Here is a 20,997-nt window from a genome sequence, read left to right on the forward strand (position 1 = left end):
TGCTCTCTCTCTCTCTGTCTCAAAAATAAATAAACCTTAAAAATAATAATAATAATAATAATAATAATAATAATAAAAAGACCTAGGGCAGCCTGGGGGGGCTCAGCCAGTTAAGTGTCTGACTTTGGCTCAGGTCATGATCTCGTGGTTCTTGAGTTCGAGCCCCACGTCGGGCTCTGTGCTGACAGCTCAGAGCCTGGAGCCTGCTTCGGATTCTGTCTCCCTCTCTCTCTGCCCCTCCTCTGCTTGCGTTCTGTCTCTCTCTCTCTCTCTCTCTCTCTCTCAAAAATAAATAAACATTAAATTTTTTTTAAGTAAAAAATTTAAAATTTTTGAAAAAAGAGCTGGTTGTCAGAGGAGGGGCCCCTGGGGTGGTGGGGCCCACCGTCCCTGTTCCTCCCACGAACACTCTCCTGAGCACAGGAGCCGCCTTCTGATGGAAGCGTGGGATGAACCCACCATCGGTCCTGCTTGTCCATTCGTTCTTGTAAAGGGCATCGTCTTCTGTGCCTTTGTTGGTAACGAAACACAAACCCACAGACAAAGGCACTTCAGGTGTGTGTAACAACCGGCAGAAACCAGAATCTCGAATTCAGTTGAATTATGCTAAGAACATGAGTGGAACCGTAATTAATAGTTTGCCTGTCATTCGTCAATATGGAATCTAACTGTTGAATTTTTAAATATTATGAGCTATTTATATGTGTATTTCTTGATAATATTACCAATGTTCAGTTGAACATTAGCTGTTGGCAAAATGCTTCTTTCACCACTATGGTTTTATAAAAGAATTTATTTTTTTAGTTTATTTATTTAAAATCAAGTTAGTTAACACAGTGTGGAGTCTTGGCTTCAGGAGTAGAACCCAGTGATTCGCCTCTTACATCCGACACCCGGTGCTCCTCCCGACAAGTGCTCTCAAAAAATTAAAAATAGAACCACCCACAACCCAGCAACTGCACTGCTAGGTATGTATCCAAGCAAAACAAAAATGCTGATATGAAGGGGCACAGGCACCCGATGTTTGTGGCAGCGCTGTTGACAACAGCCACAGTGTGGAGATAGCCCACACGTCCATCGACTGATGAATGGAGACAAGAATCTGTTTCAAAAGTCAAACACCTCGGGGTGCCTGGGTGGCTTGTCGGTTAAGCGTCCGACTTCGGCTCAGGTCATGATCTCACAGCTCGTGAGTCCAAGCCCCGCGTCGGGCTCTGGGCTGACAGCTCAGAGCCTGGAGGCTGCTTCCGATTCTGTGTCTCCCTCTCTCTCTGGCCCTCCTCTGCCCATGTTCTGTCTCTCTCTGTCGCAAAAATAAAAACTTAAAAAAAAAAAAAGTCAAACACCTGCATCTGTCACAGCATTAGCACTGAACACGTTGGCAATGTATTGTTTCACCTTTTGCACCGGTAGATGATGTTGTATTTTTCTCAATTATCGGGGTTCCTCTTTTTACTTCTTTTAGTACGTTTAATGATGGCCATGGGGTTTCTATTTTACCCAAACAGACTGGTTTTTCTTTGTTTTTTCTTCTGTTCCTTCACGTTCTCTATCTTTCTTCATACCCCAAACAAATGATTTTTTCACAGGTTTAAGATTCCCACTAGATCGATCCCAACTTCCCTGTATCGTTTCTTTCACTCCTCCCCGTATGTGTGTAGGAATATCTTATTCACCTTGCTTTATAACGAGTCAGAGTCCAGCAGAGCTCCGAAGAGCGAGCCCTCAGTAAATATGGCTGAATTCATTGAAGGCGTTCATTCTTGGCCAGAATTCTTTGCATCTGGCTTTGTTGCTGTTCACAATGTCGTGATCATACGTGAGACACTGAAACTCAGAGACGTTATGCAGGTGTATAAGCAAACCGGTGATGATAAGTGTAGCGATGGTCATATGTAAACATACCACACCATCCTGAGCCTTTACGTACAGTATGCTAGATCCCTTCTGTATCCAGTCTTCTCTAGAGACTGAAAAATTCCGGAAAATGTAATGCTTATAAAACAGCAAGCTCAGGTCATGAGGTGATAACTGGTAATGATTTAGCAACCCAAGTCAGCCTGATTTTAGATCCTTTAACCATTGAACATTTCATGGGGAGCCTGGGGGGCTCAGTCGGTTGAGTGCCTGACTCTTGATTTCCGCTCAGATCATGATCTACAGCTCGTGAGCCTGGAGCCTGCTTTGGATTCTGTGTCTCCCTCTCTCTCTGCCCCTCTCCCACCTGTGCTCTCTCTCTCTCTCCCCTCTCTCTCTCTCTCCCTCAAAAATAAATTAACATTAAAAATTAAAATAAAATAACACATTTTACTTGTATATCCTAATCCAATCACTTAGAATTCGTCCTGCCCCTGTCAGTGGGAGTGCTGTCTTTTTCTTTTTTCTGTTTTTCCTTCTCCTTTTCTTTCCCTCCCTCCCTTCCTTCTTTCCTCTTGTCATTTGGATCAACAAACCCACACTGCCCACCACGGGGTGTAGGCAGCCAATATACAGAAACAGGTAGAATTGTCCCTGCCCCGAGTGATGCACCGTCCAGGGGCTCGGCACGCAAGACAGATGGCGAGCTCATAGTAAGGTTTCACGGAGATTATCAAACCCTCAGGAGGAAGTGGGCAGAAGTTCTCTTGTTTTAAGTGGCAACGTTGAAAATAAAAAGACAAATGCTTTCTCTTTCTGGGAATTTATGATTTAAATCTCCTGTGGTCTACATCCTTGTGTTTTTGGCAAGATCGCATGCTCAAACACTTATTCACTGCCTGTGTGGGTGAAGTCACTCCTTGAGAAGAAGTATTCCCGGAAAGGATTTACAGCTCCGTCCCCAAGGGTCAACAGCAGCAGACAGGGATGCCGGGTCCCAGACGACAGGAAGGAATTGCTGAGTTCGGAGGAAAATGGCCTGATGACCTTTGATTTTTATTTAACCCCAGAACCTAGTTGCCTGTTGTTCAAACAAAGCAATTTGATATGATAGTTTATTGCTGGAAGGGTTATGTGACATCTATGTGAAGCTGGTTAACTGAATTGTCGGTGTCATCTTGTAATCTCTGCGAGGGTGCCTGGAGGGATCCTGGACCACAGGGATGGGAGTTCTAGAACCTTCTCGGGTCCAGCAGAAGGTCTCAGACTGCAGAGCCGACTTTGCAAGTGTCTGAGGAGACCCTTTCCCAGAGTCCCAGGTCCGGGAGAGTGCTTCCCAGGGGAACCCTCGTCCACGGGCAGGACAGATGACACAGGGTCCACGTCTGCTGCTGCCACAGGGTGTTCTCCATGTATGTATGTCCCCTTCGCACGTGCTAGCGAAATCAGAGGCGCTTCACACTGTGGTTCGTATTTTGCAGATGGAGAAATGGAGGCACAGGGAAATTAAGTGACTTTGCCACAGTCCCAAGCTGGGGAGGACCAGGAAGAGAACGTAGAGGGACCCTGACTCTGGGCCCGCGTCCTGCCCACGGAGCCACGCTGCCTCCCTTCCTAGGAGAGAAGACGCCCCGCAAGGTACAGTGGGCCCCTGCGCCCCAGGGTGCGTGCGGCCCGCCCTGGGGTGACGTCGCCTGGACCACCGGTGTCAGGAACACATCCTCCCTCTGTGAGAGCAGCTCTCACCCCTCCTGGGCCCTCGCCCCGCCCTCCCCTCCTCCCGCATCAGAGTGTCCCTGCCTTCTCTATCCACCCCGTCTCTCGTTCTGTCCACCACCTCTCCCCCTCCGAGGGCAGACACACTCCATGCTGGGAGTTCAAAAGAGTTCGAGAGACACTTTCTTCAGCCCCCATAAGCTCTTGTCTTATCTTGGTCCTTCCGGGGCAGTCTCTCGACCTTCCACCTGGCCTCCCTCGCTGCCCGTCCGCTGTGAGGTTCGTGGAAACCGCCCCCCTCCCACTGAAACTGCTCTCTCAAATCCCACCTGGATCTCATGAGCACCTGTTCCAAACAATGTCAGGGTAGAAGGGGTTCTAAGCACCAGGCAGACCCACATGCCAAAATCCAGTGGATGAATCCAGGACGGACCCCAGTGAGGCAACGCCACCCACACTGGACCACTTCCCAGTGGGGGTCAAGGTGGGACCAATGAACTGCACGCAACACTCCCCCCTCAAAATCCTGTGGTCACAACTGAATGCGCCTTCCTCTCCTCCCCCACACCCCTTCTAGAACTTTCTCCTGTCTTGCTTTCTGTTCAGTGCTGTTTCTTTAGGTGTCCTTCCCATTACTTGAATAGTCCCGTCATCTTCCGTCAATGTGCCATACCCCACTGCCTGCCCTTTGAGAGCCCCTTGAGGTGGGGGGCGGTGAGTCTCCCCTTGAGAAGGAATGCTGACACACAAATGGGCGTCCCACAGTGACGGCCTGGTGAGGGCAGGCAGCACCGTGACAGCAGCCACACAGCCACCAGAGCAGGGACACCCGGGGATAGTGCCGCCCGCCACACGGGCAGAGCGGGTGCCACACAGTTTACGGATTTCCTCTGGACCTACTATGTGCTTGCACACCCGCCTGGCCACCCCATGAAGCGCCCGGGGACACCGTCCTCTCGGTACCGTTTGTACGGGGCTCAAGGGGCAAAGACACAGTAAGTAGAAAAAACTCAACTTCACGTTTAAGACTCCAAGCCCAGCCCCTTCTCGCCAAAACTCATGAATATCTCCCATTTACTGATCTCTGAAATGTCATAATTTCTGAACGTCTTCCTCTCCCCTGAATACAAACATGCTTTACATGTAGACATAAGCTTTTCTAATTCTTCTGTTTTTTCTTTTAACTTTGTTCTCCCCTTAAAAAACAAGCAAAACATTTTTTTAACTGGATTTTAAAAGTACAAAGTTCCAATTGTAAAGTAAATAACTCACAGGGATAAAAAGTACAGGAAAGGGAATATAGTCAAAAGTGTTACAACAATTGTATGGTGACCGTGGCGAGCCTTTCATAACGTATACAAATGCTGAATCACTGTGTCGTGCACCAAAGCTGGTATGGAGTGTGGTGAGGATACTTTAATTTAAAATGAAAAAGTGAATTCAAAAATTCCAAACTAGAAAATCAGTCGGATAACTTGAAATACTTAAGTAAATAGACAACTCTATCAGTACTTTTCCGGGTCAAAACATGTTTGAATCTTTGAAATTTTTTTACAGATTTTACTTGTAAGTAGTCTCTACACGCAACATGGGGCTTGAACTCACAACCCCAAGATCAAGAGTCACATGCTGTTCCAAATGAGCCCGCCAGGCGCCCCTTGAATCTTTGAATTTTATTTTTGGTGCCACTTTGTCAAAATTTGGGTTGGGAGAAGTGAAGGCAGAAAATGCTGAATACAGACCGAACATAGTCTCGGAGAGCACATAGCTGAGCTTATGAATATAGCACATTATCTACTACTTATTAAAAGCTGTTCTTTGGTCACATTTGTGGGTTTTTGTAGCTTCAGAAGGAGAGGTGTGGCCTCTCGTGGCCCTGCCACCTGAGGGTACATGTAGCGGAGCAGGTGTTCATTAGAGGAGGGCTGGGCGGGCTCGTGGACACGTCTCGGGGGTGTGGAGCAGACCCGCGTGAGGCCGCACACGCCCGGCCCCGGGAGACGGGGCACTGTCAGGAGGGCGGGGAGCCACTCGGAAACCGCAGCCGAGCCGGAGAGCCTGCGGCTCTTCCCAAGGTCCTGGCTGGGTCGCCGACACCTTTCACATATCCTGGGGGAAGCACCACCAGCCAAGGGGGAAAAGGCCACAAGAACATACTCCCAACGGATAAGATGGGTAAATGGATTAATGCCTTAAATGTACAAAGAGCTACTGCAAATCACTGTGAACATTTCAAAAACAGGCCAAGAGTGAGAATAAGGGCTTCTCAGCGGCCAGAATGCAAGAGGCCAGCACGTGAGAAGGCGCCGACGCTCACCCCTGGACAGGGGAAGAGAGGTGGGAGCTCTAGTGAGCGAAGCTATTTCCCTCTGGAAAAGTGACACTTGTGTGGTGCACTGTGGGAAAGCTCTTAGAAGAGCCATCACACGTTACCAAAAAGCGCGCAGCTTTGTACGTGTTCCAGAAGTACCGAAACTATCGCCCTAGAGGACTAGATTACGGAGGTACGCACAAAGATGTGTGTGATATTTATTGCACTTCTTTTTATAGCGGAATGAGACAACTGAAGTAAAACAACCTAAATGTCCGTTAGTGGGGGAGCTTACAGGGATGCTTGGATAAATCACAGGACACACGTTCTGGGGAATACTATGCACCCGTTCAAAGGAGTCGAGTCCACGGCGTTGGCCTGGAGAGGCAGCTGTGACTCCTAGTAAGTGAAAATAGCAACTCACAGAAAAGTCCGTGTAGCACGGAGTCTGCTGTTGTCAATAGTCCACACACCGAGGGACAGTGCAGTGTGTGTTCACGATGATGCTTTAGGAGTAGAGAGTGCTACTCTGCACGCAGAAGGTGCTGGAGGGAGGAGACGGCCATGCCCCACTGCCCAGCAGGCAGGCTCCTACGCTCCTGGTCGTGACCATTTCTGCCCCGGGAAAGAGAGGGGGCGTCACTGCTTAGACGTGAGGGAGGGGGGCAGCAGGGCAGCACGGAGGGCTCTGGGGACTCGGCGAGGGATGCGGGCCGGCGGTGTCTCAGCCCACAGCCCCTCGGAGGGTCCGGCATCCGAACAGTCAGGGCGTGAGGTAGCGCCTCCCCCAGCGGTGGGAGGGGTGGCCGTGACAGCCACCAGGCGTGGAGGGAGGGGACGGACGGATGGTGGACAGAAGTCAAATGTGATAAGGTTTCGGAGCACTTCCTTTATTCAGTCAATCACAGGAAGGCCGACCCTGGGCTGTGACAAGGTCCCTCCTCCGGAGACCCGGCGACACAGGGAGGAAAACCTTCCACCGTCAGGCAGAAAAGCCCACGACTGAGAGTCCACGCGTGGCAGGGAGGAGAGTGGCGACAGCGATGGACGTGGGGACAGGAAGCAGGGACGTGGCTCAGGAGACCCCGGGCAGCAAGGGAACACTGAACGTGGCTCTGGGGTGGATTCACAGTGACCGGCGTGCTCTGGGGGCCGCTAGGCGTGGGGTCGAGGCTGACCCAAGTTCAGGGGCCCCATGTGCGGCCAGGGTGGCGCAGCCATGTCCCCAGTGGGTGTGGCCTGGGGACAGAGCCCCGAGGGAGCAGGGGAGTCGGGCGCCACATGCTTTCCTGAGGCATGAGCTTCCATGAGACTTTGCAGCTGTAGGACGTGGCCGCTGGTGGCCCCTGAAGTGACACCTGACAGGTGCAAACTGCCTGGAGGCCTCTGTGGGAGCAGCCTGGCCACAGAGGAAGGAGGGGCGTGGCACCTGCTAAACGTCAACAAAGTCAAAGGGTGGAGGGGACCTGAGTCCAACGGAAAGCACGAGGGCCAGGTGAGAGGAGTAGATGGAACATTCTAGAAAGAAGGGATCCCCCACCTCGCAGGAAAGTGATCTCCAAGATCGCGATCCCCGGTGGGGCCCGGGGCAGGAATCGGATGTGAGCTCCAGCCCTGCTGTGTGTCCTGCATGGCTAGCATGGGCCCGGCGCTCCCAGCCCCCGTCAGTCCTGGTGCTGCCACCTGCCACCCTCAAGGGCTGCTACCAGAGGGGACCCACGGGACGCAGGAACACAGGGGATGCAGGGATGCCGGGACGCAGGGACGCAGAGGACACAGAGATGTAGGGATGCAGGGAGCACGTGGTACAGCACTCGCCCGCAGTCAGGACGTGGGGGCGGCCAGAAGCGTCCGGAAGGCAGACTTCTCTATGCGGGGCGGGCTGGATGGGGGTCAAAGCAGACACCGGGCAGGTGTGCGTGGGTGACCCGGCTTGCTGTGAGGGACGAGTGGGGATGCTCCTCAGGACGGTGGCAGCCAGGTGGCCCTCCTGACGGGAAGACCAGGGACGCCGGACGTGCCGCTCCCCCGCCAGCCGGCCTCCACCTGTGCAGCCCGTGGAAGTCCTGTGCCGACCGCACTGCTGTGCGTGATGCAGCCTGAGCCCGGGACTGGGGTCCGTACCACGCACGGCCGCTCAGAAGACCGGGCGACACCTGGCCCGTCACCCCAGCGCCCTTGGGTTACTTGGGACTAGTTCTTCCCCGAGAGCTCACAAAGCTGTGTCCTCCTCTGATCTCCCAACACCCCAGGCTCCGCGTGGGAGCAGAGACCGGGGACGCACCGGGCTAGCTCCTTGTCCAAGCTCGTGCAGCTGCAGGGGACGAAGAAATGGGCCCGGGGGTTCAGCTACAGGACCCCGGCAGCTGCCCCCCGCTCTGCACTGCCTCCAGTGACGCCACACGGCGGTCTCGTATGTCGGCACTTGACCTTGTCTTACAGTGTTATGTTTGCATGTCTGTCCTCTGCTTGATCTGGCAGCTATTTAAGGGGCTTTTATTTACAAGAAATGGCACGAACACAGAGGACCCTCTGAGAGAATAAAGGTCCCGCTCTCAAAAGCGACTGGCTGGTCTGTCAGTAGTTTGCAAATTGTAACCTGCACCACTCAGGAGAAGGTGTGGGGGCCGCTGCCACAGTGTGTGCCCGGAGCCCCTGCAACATGGGCTCCCCTTCTCCGCGCCCCGAGGGGACGGGACAGGAGGGGCCCTGCCGGTTCCCCTCGACCACGCCACGACCCGGCAGGACACTGGCGTCATTGGAGCCCCGCGGGCTGAGATTCACGGTTTTTACTTCAGACCATACTTGTCTAGGAAAACACCAACGACCAGCCACCAACTGATCCTGTTTTGAATCTTCCTTCTTAATACTTGTGAACGGCCCCTTCCTAGGTAGGAATGTTCCTTTCTAGAAAGTAGTTCACGTTTGTTGTCCTCCTCTCTACTCTGTAGAACTTCTTTCCATATTTCCAAGAAAGTTTGCCCAACATCCGCGTGACCTTTAAGGGGATTGTGATATTTTTATTTTTAGCACAACTCGGCCAGTGTTTATCAAGCAACCGTTCTGGGCCAGGCACCAAGCGGGGCTTCCCCTGCCAGCTTCTCCCGCAGCCCTGGGAGCCACGGAGAGCCACCCTGGGTGTGATGCCCTGTTTCCAGGCTCCCAGGACGGGAGCTTCTCGGAAGATGTGCCTACTGCCTGGCTTTGGGAGCGATGAGTCTCCAGCCCCGTTGAACCGTTAGCTGGACTGAGGGAGGTGATCAAGAGTCTCTCTCTCTCTCTCTCTCACACACACACACACACACACACACACACACTGAACTTCTGGCCCGGGGTCATTATGGAGACTGTCCTCCCAAGCTGTGCACCATTGAACTGGTTCAGATACTCAGAGGCCAATAAAATGCTGGTGTTAGCAAAGGTGATTAAAAATACAAAGAGCACAACATCCTACGTGCATCACCATGACGCATGTGCCCATAACTCGGAGGCCGTGAGCTTCTCTGCTGCCAGCACCCCTGGGGACGCGCACCACACCTGGAAAATGGAGGAAGGAGGGAAGTGTTTCTGGTGCACCAGGCGCCATGCTGGGTTCTCCCATGGAGTCGTTCTGTTCGAGCCTCTCGGCCGCCCAGGGAGATAAGCAGGAATTTCACAGACGAGAGAACCGTGATCCACAGACCGGACCCTGCCGGGTCTCGTGCAGTTAGCAAACGTGGAGCCTGCCGTCACACCGCGGGCCAGACTGCGTCCATGGAGACGAGCCAGGGGCACCGCTGACACAGAAGGCCCGGACGCGGCCAGCCCTTCCATCTGGGCGGCCGGCTGGCCGGGGACCGCGCTCCCGGACCGCGGCCTGCGAGGCAAACCCAGAGTTGTCCAGAAGACCCTCGCGGCCACTTGTGCCCTCCCAGCACGCCCCGGCTGCACTGTCCACGGAGGCCTCGGCCAACAACCCGGGTCTTGAGAGCCAGGATGGGAACAGCACACGCTATGAAACTCCCTGAGATCCTACGACGTGTGTGATTCTCTGGGCCCCGGAACTTAGATGTTCCCTCGGACTCGGGTCCCCCCCAGGGCAGGGACAGGAGAAGCTGCTGCAGTGGACACAGAGAATCGTCACATGCCCCGCAGCGGGCTGCTGTCACCACCAGGCACGGGATGGACGAGGACTCAGGCGACGGCGGCCACGGGGGAAACCTGCCTGTCTCGCCGGCTGTGGCTGACAGAAACCGAGCGCGGTGTTTCCAGATCCTCCTGTTTTTCCAGAGAAATCAGAAGTGCAGAATCGCATATAAAGCCCCCGGATTTGTGGGTGTTAGCTCCACGGGGCAAGCACCGAGAGCCCAGCAGAACCATTCTGGGCCCGGGTCCTGCATTCTGACTCTTGGCATTTTCTGCCAGAACTTGCTGGCGGGATAAAGGGGTGCGGTGATAGGGGCACACCTGAAGTCAGAGAACCCGATCAGTGCAGGTGCGGGCGTCTTTTCTTACGCTTTCACTCGGGGCCAAAATCGCAATAGTGATCTTACAAAAACTAAGGCTCCTGACTTGGCATTTCACCCAAAGCTCTGGAAGCAGGCGCCCATCCCGTCCCTGCTCGGCTGTCCCACACTTGAAAGTAAAGACCCCGCCGTGACCATAAACAGTAGTGAAATATGGACTCTGCCCACCCTCTGCCCCCCAGAACCACCTCTGGGATGTCGGTGTCACCACGGCCGTGATGGACGATATAAATTGGGAAGTGGGTTGTTTGCGGATGTAAAATCGCCAGGTCACCCAAATAGGAGCGAAACCGAATGGGAGTCATTTCGTTAAAAGCCACTGCCTTCATCACCGTGGAGTCACCTTTGAAACTTGGGTTTGGTCCCCAACGCTCCACTAGGTCCCCGGCCCCCACATGCTCGCCCGTGAGGAAGCCGTCTGGGGCTCCTGACGGGCCGACCCCCATCCTCCGGGCTGTGAAAGGCTCCTCAGAGCTCGCAGCCCCCACCCCCAACGTGAAGTCAGTGGGCGCGTGCAGACCTCCGTGGACGTGGCCGCCCGCGTGCTTGCAGAGAAGCAGAGGCAGCGCCTGCCGGCCTGGGGGAGGGGGGCGCATTTCCCTTGCAGCCTTACGTTTGATCACGAAAGTTCTAAAGCGCTAATACAATTACTAATCAGTAGTCATTGACCAGTGGAGCTGAGCCAGCGAAGCATCAGTGCCTGTAACTCTTCCCTTCATTCATTCCTTCGCTCACGAACCCACAACGCCCGCGGTCACCTGTCCGCGTGCCTCAAGAATAAGATCATTTTCTCTTTCCCCACAATTTCCTTTTCCTACGTTCAGAGGCTGGAGTGGACTGAACTTCCTCGTGGCCGTGCTCTTGCCTCCGCTGGACCGAGCCCCGTCCCCCCAACACACACAGGCCTTGGGGTAACGAGACAAGGTCCGTGCACGGGGATCGGGGGTCAGCGTGGGGGCCCCTTGTGCAGGCGCCTGAACTAGCAGCACCCCCAGCACCTGGCTCTCCAAGTGACTGCGTCAAGAGGACGGATTTCCCTTCGAGGGCCCTGTTACAGGGCATCTGCATGGCCGACCGCCGTCGCATTGACTGCTGTTTCCTTAGGGTTCTTCTTAGGATGCGTCGCGTTATTCTTAAAGCCTTAAGTCCCAAACCACATGCAGGGGTTTACTAAGGGCTCCCCGGTGTTGCCTGGAAGGGTGACCTCCCGGGGTTCCCCGATGATACTGGCGCATCAGCCCGCGTGACAGTCCCGAGCCCTGAGGGCAAGCATGCTTCCCGGGTGATTTCAGCTGTCCTGTCTAGGCGTGCCAGAGATTCCCTCCCTGTCCCCGAGTTCCAGTAACTTGGCTTTGGAGCCTGCTTTTGCCCCAGGACACAGCGTAAATGTTGGTCAGACCACCAGTCCATACGGCTTCTTTTGAAAACGTGGCCACTCCCCTCACGGCACTCAAACCGCTCCCATCACCACCACCACCACCACCGTGGACGGGGCACGCCTGGAACATTGCAGCGACGAGGAGTTTCCAGAGTTCTCTCAAGACCACGAGAAACCCAGGGGGTCACAGACTCGCCTCTTGCTTGCTCTCTGTGTTCCACGTTTTCCTGCCGCACAGCTGGGCGTCTGTGTCCACCGTTCAGGGCTTCCGTCTGGGGAACAGCTAGCAGAAAACCATCGTCGGTGACAGGAGTCCGAGAAGAGTATGACACTTCAAGGTCAACATTTAACTGGACGCATAAATGCTTCTGCCTCCTTAGGGCGTGATGACGAGGAATCCACAAGCAAAGCAAGGGTGCAGCCTCCCTCCTCCGTTCCCATCATGGTCAGGCCCTGGCACGCCACGCTTTTGTAACGAATTTCTAAATTTTTGTGTATGCCACCTGCTTGAACTTGTTCACAAGTTTGCAACATAATTAGCCTCCAAATCTCCTCATTTAAATGATCCTCAAATACGCTCATTTCTGAAGCACCTGGGGGCTCAGTCGGTTGGGCGTCCGACTTCGGCTCAGGTCATCATGATCTCACGGTCCGTGGGTTCGAGCCCCGTGTCGGGCTCTGTGCTGACAGCTAGGAGCCTGGAGCCTGCTTCCGATTCTGTGTCCCGCTCTCTCTGCCCCTCCCCTGCTCACTCTTTCTCTCTCTCTCTCTCTCTCTCTCACAAAAACAAATAAACATTTAATAAAAATATGCTCATTTCTATATCGTCCTACACTCTGTCACTGATAAGTGTTTGACGTGGCTCCCCTGGGTCACCATACCGCACTCTGCACCGTGGTCCCAGGTGGCGGGGGGGGGGGGGGGCATAGCCACACCCTCACTTTCTTCTCTGCCCAGATAATTCCTACTTTTCTTTTCCTCTCTCTTTGCCCCTGTTGGCCCCAAGCACACGTCACGGGATCAGTCAGGGTGAAGAATCCCCAGGATATGGGCCGCCTTCCCTGGAGGTTGGTTTCAGTGGCTACCAGTCCTTGCTGAGAAAGGTTGGGAAGGGAGAGGAAAGTAGGAGCAGATGAAACAAGGCTCTCGCACCTGTTGTATTTGCCTAATTTTTCATTTCCAGCCTGTGAGGTTGGAGACCTAAAACTGAAACCATTGCAAACCATGAGGCCTGAGCTGGAGACACTTCTGTCTCTCCTAACTTTGCAACTTCTTAACAGCATGCCGTCCTGTCACTTAATGTAAACATCGAACAGAACTCCCAAAATGTAATGTATTTGCACCACATTAAATTCACTAAAAAGCAGAACATTTTGTCATAGTGTGGAAAACAACTTTTTTTAATGTTTATTTACTTTTGAGAGAGACACAGAGAGACAGAGTGCGTGCAGGGGAGGAGCAGAGAGAGAGGGAGAACAGAATCTGAAACAGGCTCCAGGCTCCGAGCCGTCAGCACAGAGCCCGACACGGGGCTCGAACCCCTGAACCGTGAGATCATGACCTGAGCCCAAGTCGGACGCTTAACCGACTGAGCCACCCAGCCCTCCCGGGAAACGACTTTTAACTGCAGTCGTATTTATTCTAAACACAATTCAAGGATGCCAACAACATATAATTTCTGACCCTTGCTGATCTGTACCGATGGGTTTTTATGAGCCAAGACTTCCATGCGTCCGAGGGGGGACACGGAGGCCATGAGGGCCAAGGTTGCCTGGGGGGGGCAAGGGTTCACGGGAACAAAAGTGCACAGAAAACGTGGGCGCGGTTTGATCCGCACACTTGAGGTTGCCGGCCGCTCTGGTTTCTCTCCATTAGTAGAGTCCGCAGACCTTCTCACCTGCCACACCGCTCGGTAAATGAACCCGCCTCTGGGCGCGTGTAGCCCACTCCTCCTGCCGGTGCTAATGAGCAGTGAAAGGACCCGGTGCTGAGCAGCGGGAGGTGAAAGACAGGGTCTGGCTAATTGACAACATAGGTAATTGCTTCCTGAATAATTGAGGGGCGTCTCTGGGGGAGGGAGCTCGGGCTCAGCTTGTGTCCGAGCTGTGCACCAGGGAGGCTGTGACCCCATCCTTCCCGTCCTTGTCCCGCCAGAAGGCGCAGGTCGCCGGAGCGCGGGGTGGCCGGCAGTGGGGACCCCCACGCCCCTCCCTGGGGTTCACTGCTGTGGCCCGATGAGCACCTTCCCGCAGAAAGCAACCTCTAAGGACTGGAGGGACCAGAGAGCAGTGTGTGAGGCTTCAATATCATTAATGTTCTACGATCTTCACGGAGCCTCACCCTGAAGGAAGTGTGCACTTTGTGGGGTGGGGGCGACGACAGAGGGAAAAGCATAAAAGCGTCCTGACTCCAAGGGTGACGTCCCATATTACAAACCAGTTCACTCTCTCTTCAGCAAATCAGTGTGATCGCGTTCGTTGGCTCCAAAGTAAATGTCTTACGTTTGAGCCTTTTCTTTAAGAATAAAACCATTTAAAATTCCTAAGAAAAACCTCTCCTTATTTTAAAACTGAGCGCCCAACTTAGAAACAAAAGCGTTCCTGCTAAGTGCGGCTTTGAGGCTCCGCTTTCCAGATGTGCATTGCTGGAGAGGGATGGGAACGCGGTGAGGCGATGACGGCAGGGTTACCCCTTGCGGGCTCCGGGGAGGGGCAGACCTGAGATGACCCCGACGTGGCATCACCCACTGACGCCTCAGAGGCACTAGAGGAACGAAGTGGGCACCACGGTCCACCGGGCACAGAGGGCAGCCGCCAGCCACAGGGGAGCCACAGGAGGAGACGAGGAGGTGAGAAGGCGGGCGAGACCAGGGTCCCACAGGAGCCGGTGTGTGAATGAGCTCGTGCTGTCAGCTCGCCTTCGACCACACGCTTGTAGGCATAAACGTCAGGACACAAACACGCTCCTCAAACTCTGGGTGACAAATCGCACGCTTTCTGCTTAACACGAACTTCACCGGCGCTTTGCACACTGACACATCTGAGCGCAAGTAAAATGCAAAACCATTTCGAGCTCTTCGTTCGGGGTCGTTGGTTGAAGGAGAAAGAAAAGGGAGCCCCCGTGTGCTTGGTGCCTCCCGTATGTTTGCCAAATTACCCCGAGTCGCCCTGACAGCGAGCGGAACGTGTCAAGGAGCCCTGAACTTCAAGCGGGATCAGCGCTGCGACAAACACGTACAAGAGTGGCGTGCGATGGCCCCAAGCTAGACCCAGGTTGGGTGAGGGGTAACATCAGCGAGAGGGGTACTGCGGCGTAGCGGGAAAGCGCGGTTCGTGTAACGAGGGATTAGCGGCAGAGCTCACTTCTCCTGGAAGGAAATAAGATCGTCCTTCTATATGTAAAGCATGGATTAAAAATTTAAACGTAAAAAAATAAAATAATCCTCACACAACTATATGAGCAGTTAGCAAATGAGGCTGAGTTTTTCCATTTAATACCCACAGAGGGATGCCAGCCTCGCACCCTTTGGCCACAAGGTCTGTCCTAAGCAACAGGCGGGTTTTCCCATCAGAGACTGCAGAGCCTGAGTGTCAGGAACGGAGGGTGAGTGGCCCATGTGCTCCTGGGGGCGGGAGGGAGCGGGCTGTGCCCGCCCTCCCCTCCTCGGGTGCCCTGAGCGCACCCCCAAGCCCGCAGACCTCTTTGCACATCCCATTCCTCTGCCTGGAACATGAGCACCCCACCCACTTTTAATCTAAACCCAGCAATTAACCTTTAAAACTCAGATCAGATTCCACCCCTCCCCAGAAAGCCCCCCTGGCCCTCCCAGAATGGGTTGGCTGCAGCGCGTCCAAACGTCCTCGTGCCCCAGTGAGAACGGCTTTCAGGTTATCTACCCTAGCGGAAAGCTAGTGCTCGGCGTTGAATTCCTTAAAGAGTGGGATTTCACCCCACAATCGCTGCATCCGCAGTCCTACGGCATGGCGGGCCACGTGGCAGGAAACACAGCATTTCCACAGAACGTGGCCTGGTACGTTCTCCATCACTTCCTGAGGGTTAGCCCACTCTTGCTCTGGGCCCCACGGGCCCCACCTGCCTTGCCAGCATTCTACAGTGTTTGGAAAATGTCGCCACGTAGGGAAGCAATTTGGGAGCATCGATGCGTTACCCCGCGGTGCTGTTGACTCACACCGCGAACCCGCACAGCGTGCCTGCCCTCGGGGATCTCGCACCCTGTGCCCTGGCCGCGACGCCAGAGCAAGGGCGGGAAGGCGGGCGCACAGCGGAGCCTGCATCACGCTGACTGTTCTTGAAACGTCCCTCACGGCCATCTTTGTCTTCTTGCGTCTCTGTTCTGGACAACCGCACTCCAGGAGGGAGCCACCACCCGGACAGGGCTCCTTCTCCCAGCGCTGTCCGTCTCTGCGGACACCCCCTTGCTCCCACCACAGGCTCTCAACCCCCGCTGAATCAGTTTGTTTCCACAATACACTTGAGACATCCCAGCCCCGTGCCCAAGGGTCGGCTGCAGCTATACACACACCGGGGTGGCAGGGACCCCTCTGGGTGTGCCAGGCCCTCGACGTGCCCCCTGCTCTCCCCAAGGCCACGGCCCCCAGCCCCCACCCGCTCGTCAGGACCGACCTTGCTGGCACCAGCTCCGTGACGGCCAGCTTCCCAGGAAACACACCCACCCACTCCCACTCCCTCTCTCTCGCCCACAACTGGGTCTCTCGTGTCTCCATACAGGCTTAAAACACGACCTGTTTCTTGTTTCATTCAGATAGTGCTTCAGCCGCGAAGATTCCCCTATGAAGCCCTTTCTCCGTGACCCACCTCACTCTGGCTGCTCGATTTCTCGGATCCGTATCTGATTGAATCTACAGCCCTACATCTGCACACACGTCTTCCATTAAAAGGCACGACACTCATTAAATGAGCTATGTTTTTTATTGTGTGTGTGTTTCATTTGCTGCCATACTCAGCACACAGTGTTAACAAATGAGGGTCTGGCGGTCAGTCGACAGGAACAGTAACTCAGGAGCCTGGTGTTACACTGCCTGAGCGTTGCGTCCGCGGAGAGCCACCCCTCGCCGGCAGCTGCTTGTGACAGCAGACCTGCCCTGCTCTCTCCTTCGTGGGAGTCTGACTGACCACATGCCCTTACGACCCTTCTGTGCCCCGCTGCGACCTTCTCGTCCTAAATTGCAGGGCAGGCGAACCATGCATGGAGGAGAGGACACTTCGTGCCCCTGTCTTCTGCCTCCTGGTAGCTTCGGTGGGCAAGGACATCACAGATGGGGCTGAAATGTCCTGTCCTCACGATCAGACGGACCGTTCTTACTGCTCTCCTCCCATCAGCCCCCCTGTTCTGTTGAGTGAAATTCTCCTACTATGCAACTTTGCGTGTATAAATTATCCAGACATGTGGAAATACTGGGTGTACCAATACACCAGCACACGTCCGTCCCTCCAGCAGTGGTCCCTTGGCTTAAAAATGATGTGTAGGGGCACCTGGGTGGCTCAGTCGGTTAAGCGTCTGACTTCGGCTCAGGTCACGATCTCGCAGTCCGTGAGTTCGAGCCCCGCGTCGGGCTCTGTGCTGACAGCTCAGAGCCTGGAGCCTGTTTCGGATTCTGTGTCTCCCTCTCTCTCTGACCCTCCCCCGTTCATGCTGTCTCTCCCTGTCTCAAAAATAAAATAAACATTAAAAAAAAATTTTATAAAAAAATAAAATAAAATAAAATAAAATAAAATAAAAATTAAAAAAATAAAAATGATGTGTAGGGGCACCTGGGTGGCTCAGTCGGTTAAGCGTCTGACTTCAGCTCGGGTCATGATCTCGTGGTCTGTGTGTTCAAGCCCCGTGTCAGGCTCTGTGCTGACAGCTCAGAGTCTGGAGCTGCTTAGGAGTCTGTGTCTCCCTCTCTCTCTGCTCCTCCCTGGCTCGTGTTCTCTCTCTCTCTTTCTCTCTCTCTCTCTCTCCCTCCCTCTCAAAAATAAATGGGTAAACATTAAAAAAAAAAAAAAAAGACATTGTGTAGAGACAAGTGGCTTGGATTCAGGGCCCTGAACCAAAACTCCTAGTTAGACAGTCTTGGGCAAGTCCTATCTGCAAAACAGATGTAAAGATACCTTTCTTAGAAAATTGTGAGGATCAGACACAGTAACACACAAAAATGTTTGGTAGTCTGTGACCTGTGAAACGGGCTGGTTACCATGAGCAAAGGGCCTCGTCGTCCCTGGAAAGCATCCTGATGATTTGGAGCAGTGTGGACGGTGATTATACCCGGAACTAGATGACACGGCATCAGCCCCCAGCTCAGACATGTCCTGCCACACCTGCCCGCCCCCCTTAACTGTGTGATCGGATTCAACTTTGGGTTCCGAGGAGATTCCAGCCTACACGTATGAACCTTCCTGCAAACATAAGGGCTACCTCTCAGGTGCTGGCTACAAAGTGCCACTCGTAACTCACGCCGAGGTCTCCCAATCGGTCTTTGAAAAGGGCAAAGAGGCTGTGCCTAAGCTTCATCAAAGCCCCCCCCCCCGCCCCGTTACAGAGGGTGGGGCCTCCCGCTGAAGCGGCCCCTGCAAGGTCAAGGTCCGCTTTGCTTCGTTAAGTGACACAGTTAGATCGCCTGGTGCTTTCCCCCCACGTCGCTCTCCCAGAGGGTTGCCCCATAGCCACTAAGACGGCCGTGTTTGGCCGCATGCGCTGCTGACCGAACTGACCGCCTGCTCGTCTATCCACAGATGGAGGTGGACGCCGAGGAGAAGCGCCATCGGACACGGTCCAAAGGGGTTCGAGGTAGGTCCGCGCTTCTCCAAGCCCCCGGAGGCCCCGTTCAGGGTCCCCTTCGTCCTGTGGAGCTGGGTGTGAGGGCCACTCGGACCTGCTCTGACACCACCCTCTCGATAGCTTTCTGTGGGAGAGGGCGCGTGTGATCGATGATAAATCTCTGTTTCCCATCTCTCTGCAGTTCCCGTGGAACCAGCCATACAGGAGCCCTTCAGGTTAGTACTCCGTGGGCACGATGTATCCCCAGAAGCCGTGTAGAGAACCCATGCCTTTTAATGGGCACACCGCTCCCCTCCCGCCCCCGGTCTGTCGGCGGCTTGGTCCTACCCTGCTGCACTGATGGAGGCAACTCCCTGAGACCTGCTAAGAAAAAGCAGCCCTAATTGTTCCCTCCTTCCAGATTTGCCTCCTCTCCGTCCCTCTGTGTGCCCCTCCCCCGATGCCACCAAGCGCTCGGTCCCACCCGCCTGCAGCGAAGCCCCCATGTAATTACCTCTTTCCCGTTGCAGCTGTCCCACGCCGGGCTGTGACGGCAGCGGTCACGTCAGTGGCAAATACGCAAGACACAGAAGGTAACGGCCGCCTTTTTCACTATATATGGTCTACAGTGGCTTGTTGAGACACCCAAACCCAAGGACGAAAATGAGTGGGGGGTATTCCTGGAAAAGAGCGAGTGCTGTCTTTTCCTCCTCTCCTCTGCTGTGAATTCAGCCTTTGGTTTCCCGGGCAAAGTCTCAGAGGGTGGGCAGAATTCACGATAATACATAAGATGACACAAATTAAGAACAGCCTTAAACTCATTTTCCCACACACACAGGGCACCTGCTAAGAGCCTCCCTCTGCCTCATTGGGATGGCTTATTTGTCCGTGCCCACGTGCTCATTCTGGTAGCGGCAGGGTGGCAAGTCATGGATGGTAAATTAAAGTGTGACCTTCCTGATCCTTCTGCAGGAACTCAGCTTCCATAATTTATCTGTCCTGGAAAAGGAAGCCCAGGTGGGCACCTGGGCAGCTGCTGGGGGAGGTCCCGGCAGGAGATTAACACCCAGGACAGATCACACTAATGAGACTTTGGGGCTTAAACGATTATATTATTCTTGCAAACACTGGAGTTTAGGTCCGTAACGGCACTGGGTGTGGACATCCAGGAGATCAGGTGGCTAGATAATTATTGCTAAAAACGCATCACAGCAGAATTGTATTGCACATCTAGGGCTGAGAGTCATGAAGAGATCAATCTTTAGATTTACTTTTCCATAAGGAATTTCTTCCCTGTGCTATTAATGCAGCTTTACCTTTCAAGGGAAGGTTTCGGTCGTGAGGAGTTGGAGATGTTTACAGGCTAGAATAAATTTTTAGCTAATTTTTCACAAATTAGGTTGCGAGGACTAAGGTCGTTCATCCTAACAAACCATCAAGAAGGAAGCCCACGTAATGAAAGCTCAGACCCTCGACCAGGTGTGCCTGAAACACCTCAGGGTGACCCTGCCTGCGCTGCCCTACGTTTCATTTCCTCTTCAGCTGAACATTAATTTACGGGTGAAATCAAGCAATTATTTTGATTGTCCTTCAGTAAAATCAAGGGGAAAATTACAAATTACTCCCCAAACCCCCATGCTAGCATCTAAGGAGATGGGGAATTTTTAACAAGCATCCATGATGAAATGGTTATCAGATTTCTCTACCTACCAAAGGAACGACAGGTCGTTTCTAAGGGAATCTGGCTATTTAAAACCTAAATTCAATTTATCATATTATTATTGTTATTGTATATTATAGTAAAATCCTGAGTATGTAAGTTAAATAATTAGTTTACTTAAAGTATGTTATTTTATTTTATAAGAATTTATTTTGTAAATTCTTAATCTAAAGGTTTTTAAAACCACATTGATTATGTTTTCAATGAAAAACAAGTTAGCAAGCCATGAATGAAATCAAGGTTTTCCCTTATTCCTCTCTTGATTAGTCAATGGTTAAAATTTATCATACTGTTACCGGAAGGAGTGATCACATTTGGCTAGAAAGTTTGAATTAGGTGTTAGCTAGACAATTCATCACCACGGTTTTTCAGGAAAACCCATGACGTTTCCAAAGAACCCTCTGAAACACATTCTTACCCAAGGCGCATCAAGCGGTGCGTCCACGTCCCCACGTGACATGGGCGTGCACACCTGCCTGCGAGGTCTCTTTCCCTGCGTGCACAGAACTTCGGCGCTTAGCTTGGGGGTGGCCTCAAGACCGCCAGCCTGCATTTTCCTCTGGGACACGATGCGGGTGTGAGCACAGAGCGTGCGAATCTTCCAGGAGTGATGGGGCCGGCACTTTAGAGCAGGGTCACGGACACATCCAGTTTTAGACAATTTTTCAACCCATTTCTAATTGAATTTAAAATAATGTCATAATTTTTATCACAAGTCATAGTCTGCGT

General features: G+C 53.3%; 1 protein-coding gene across 15 annotated transcripts in view; it reads left to right on the plus strand.

Moving 5' to 3' along the window:
* MYT1L (myelin transcription factor 1 like) overlaps positions 1 to 20,997 on the plus strand; it is a 427,147-nt gene that overhangs the window by 266,245 nt on the left and 139,905 nt on the right. For all 15 annotated transcript variants that reach the window (XR_008418137.1, XM_053891207.1, XM_019435814.2 and 12 more), the window contains exons 5-8: positions 3,339 to 3,495; positions 18,524 to 18,578; positions 18,751 to 18,784; positions 19,079 to 19,141. Coding sequence is in view for 14 of the 15 variants with exons in the window: in XM_053891207.1 (XP_053747182.1) it covers positions 18,524 to 18,578; positions 18,751 to 18,784; positions 19,079 to 19,141 (152 nt within the window). In the remaining variant the exon portion in view is untranslated. The remainder of the gene's footprint in view (positions 1 to 3,338; positions 3,496 to 18,523; positions 18,579 to 18,750; positions 18,785 to 19,078; positions 19,142 to 20,997) is intronic.

The sequence above is a fragment of the Panthera pardus genome, unplaced genomic scaffold, assembly GCF_024362965.1.
Source record: "Panthera pardus isolate Hobbes unplaced genomic scaffold, ASM2436296v1 HiC_scaffold_26, whole genome shotgun sequence".
Lineage (NCBI taxonomy): Eukaryota > Metazoa > Chordata > Mammalia > Carnivora > Felidae > Panthera > Panthera pardus.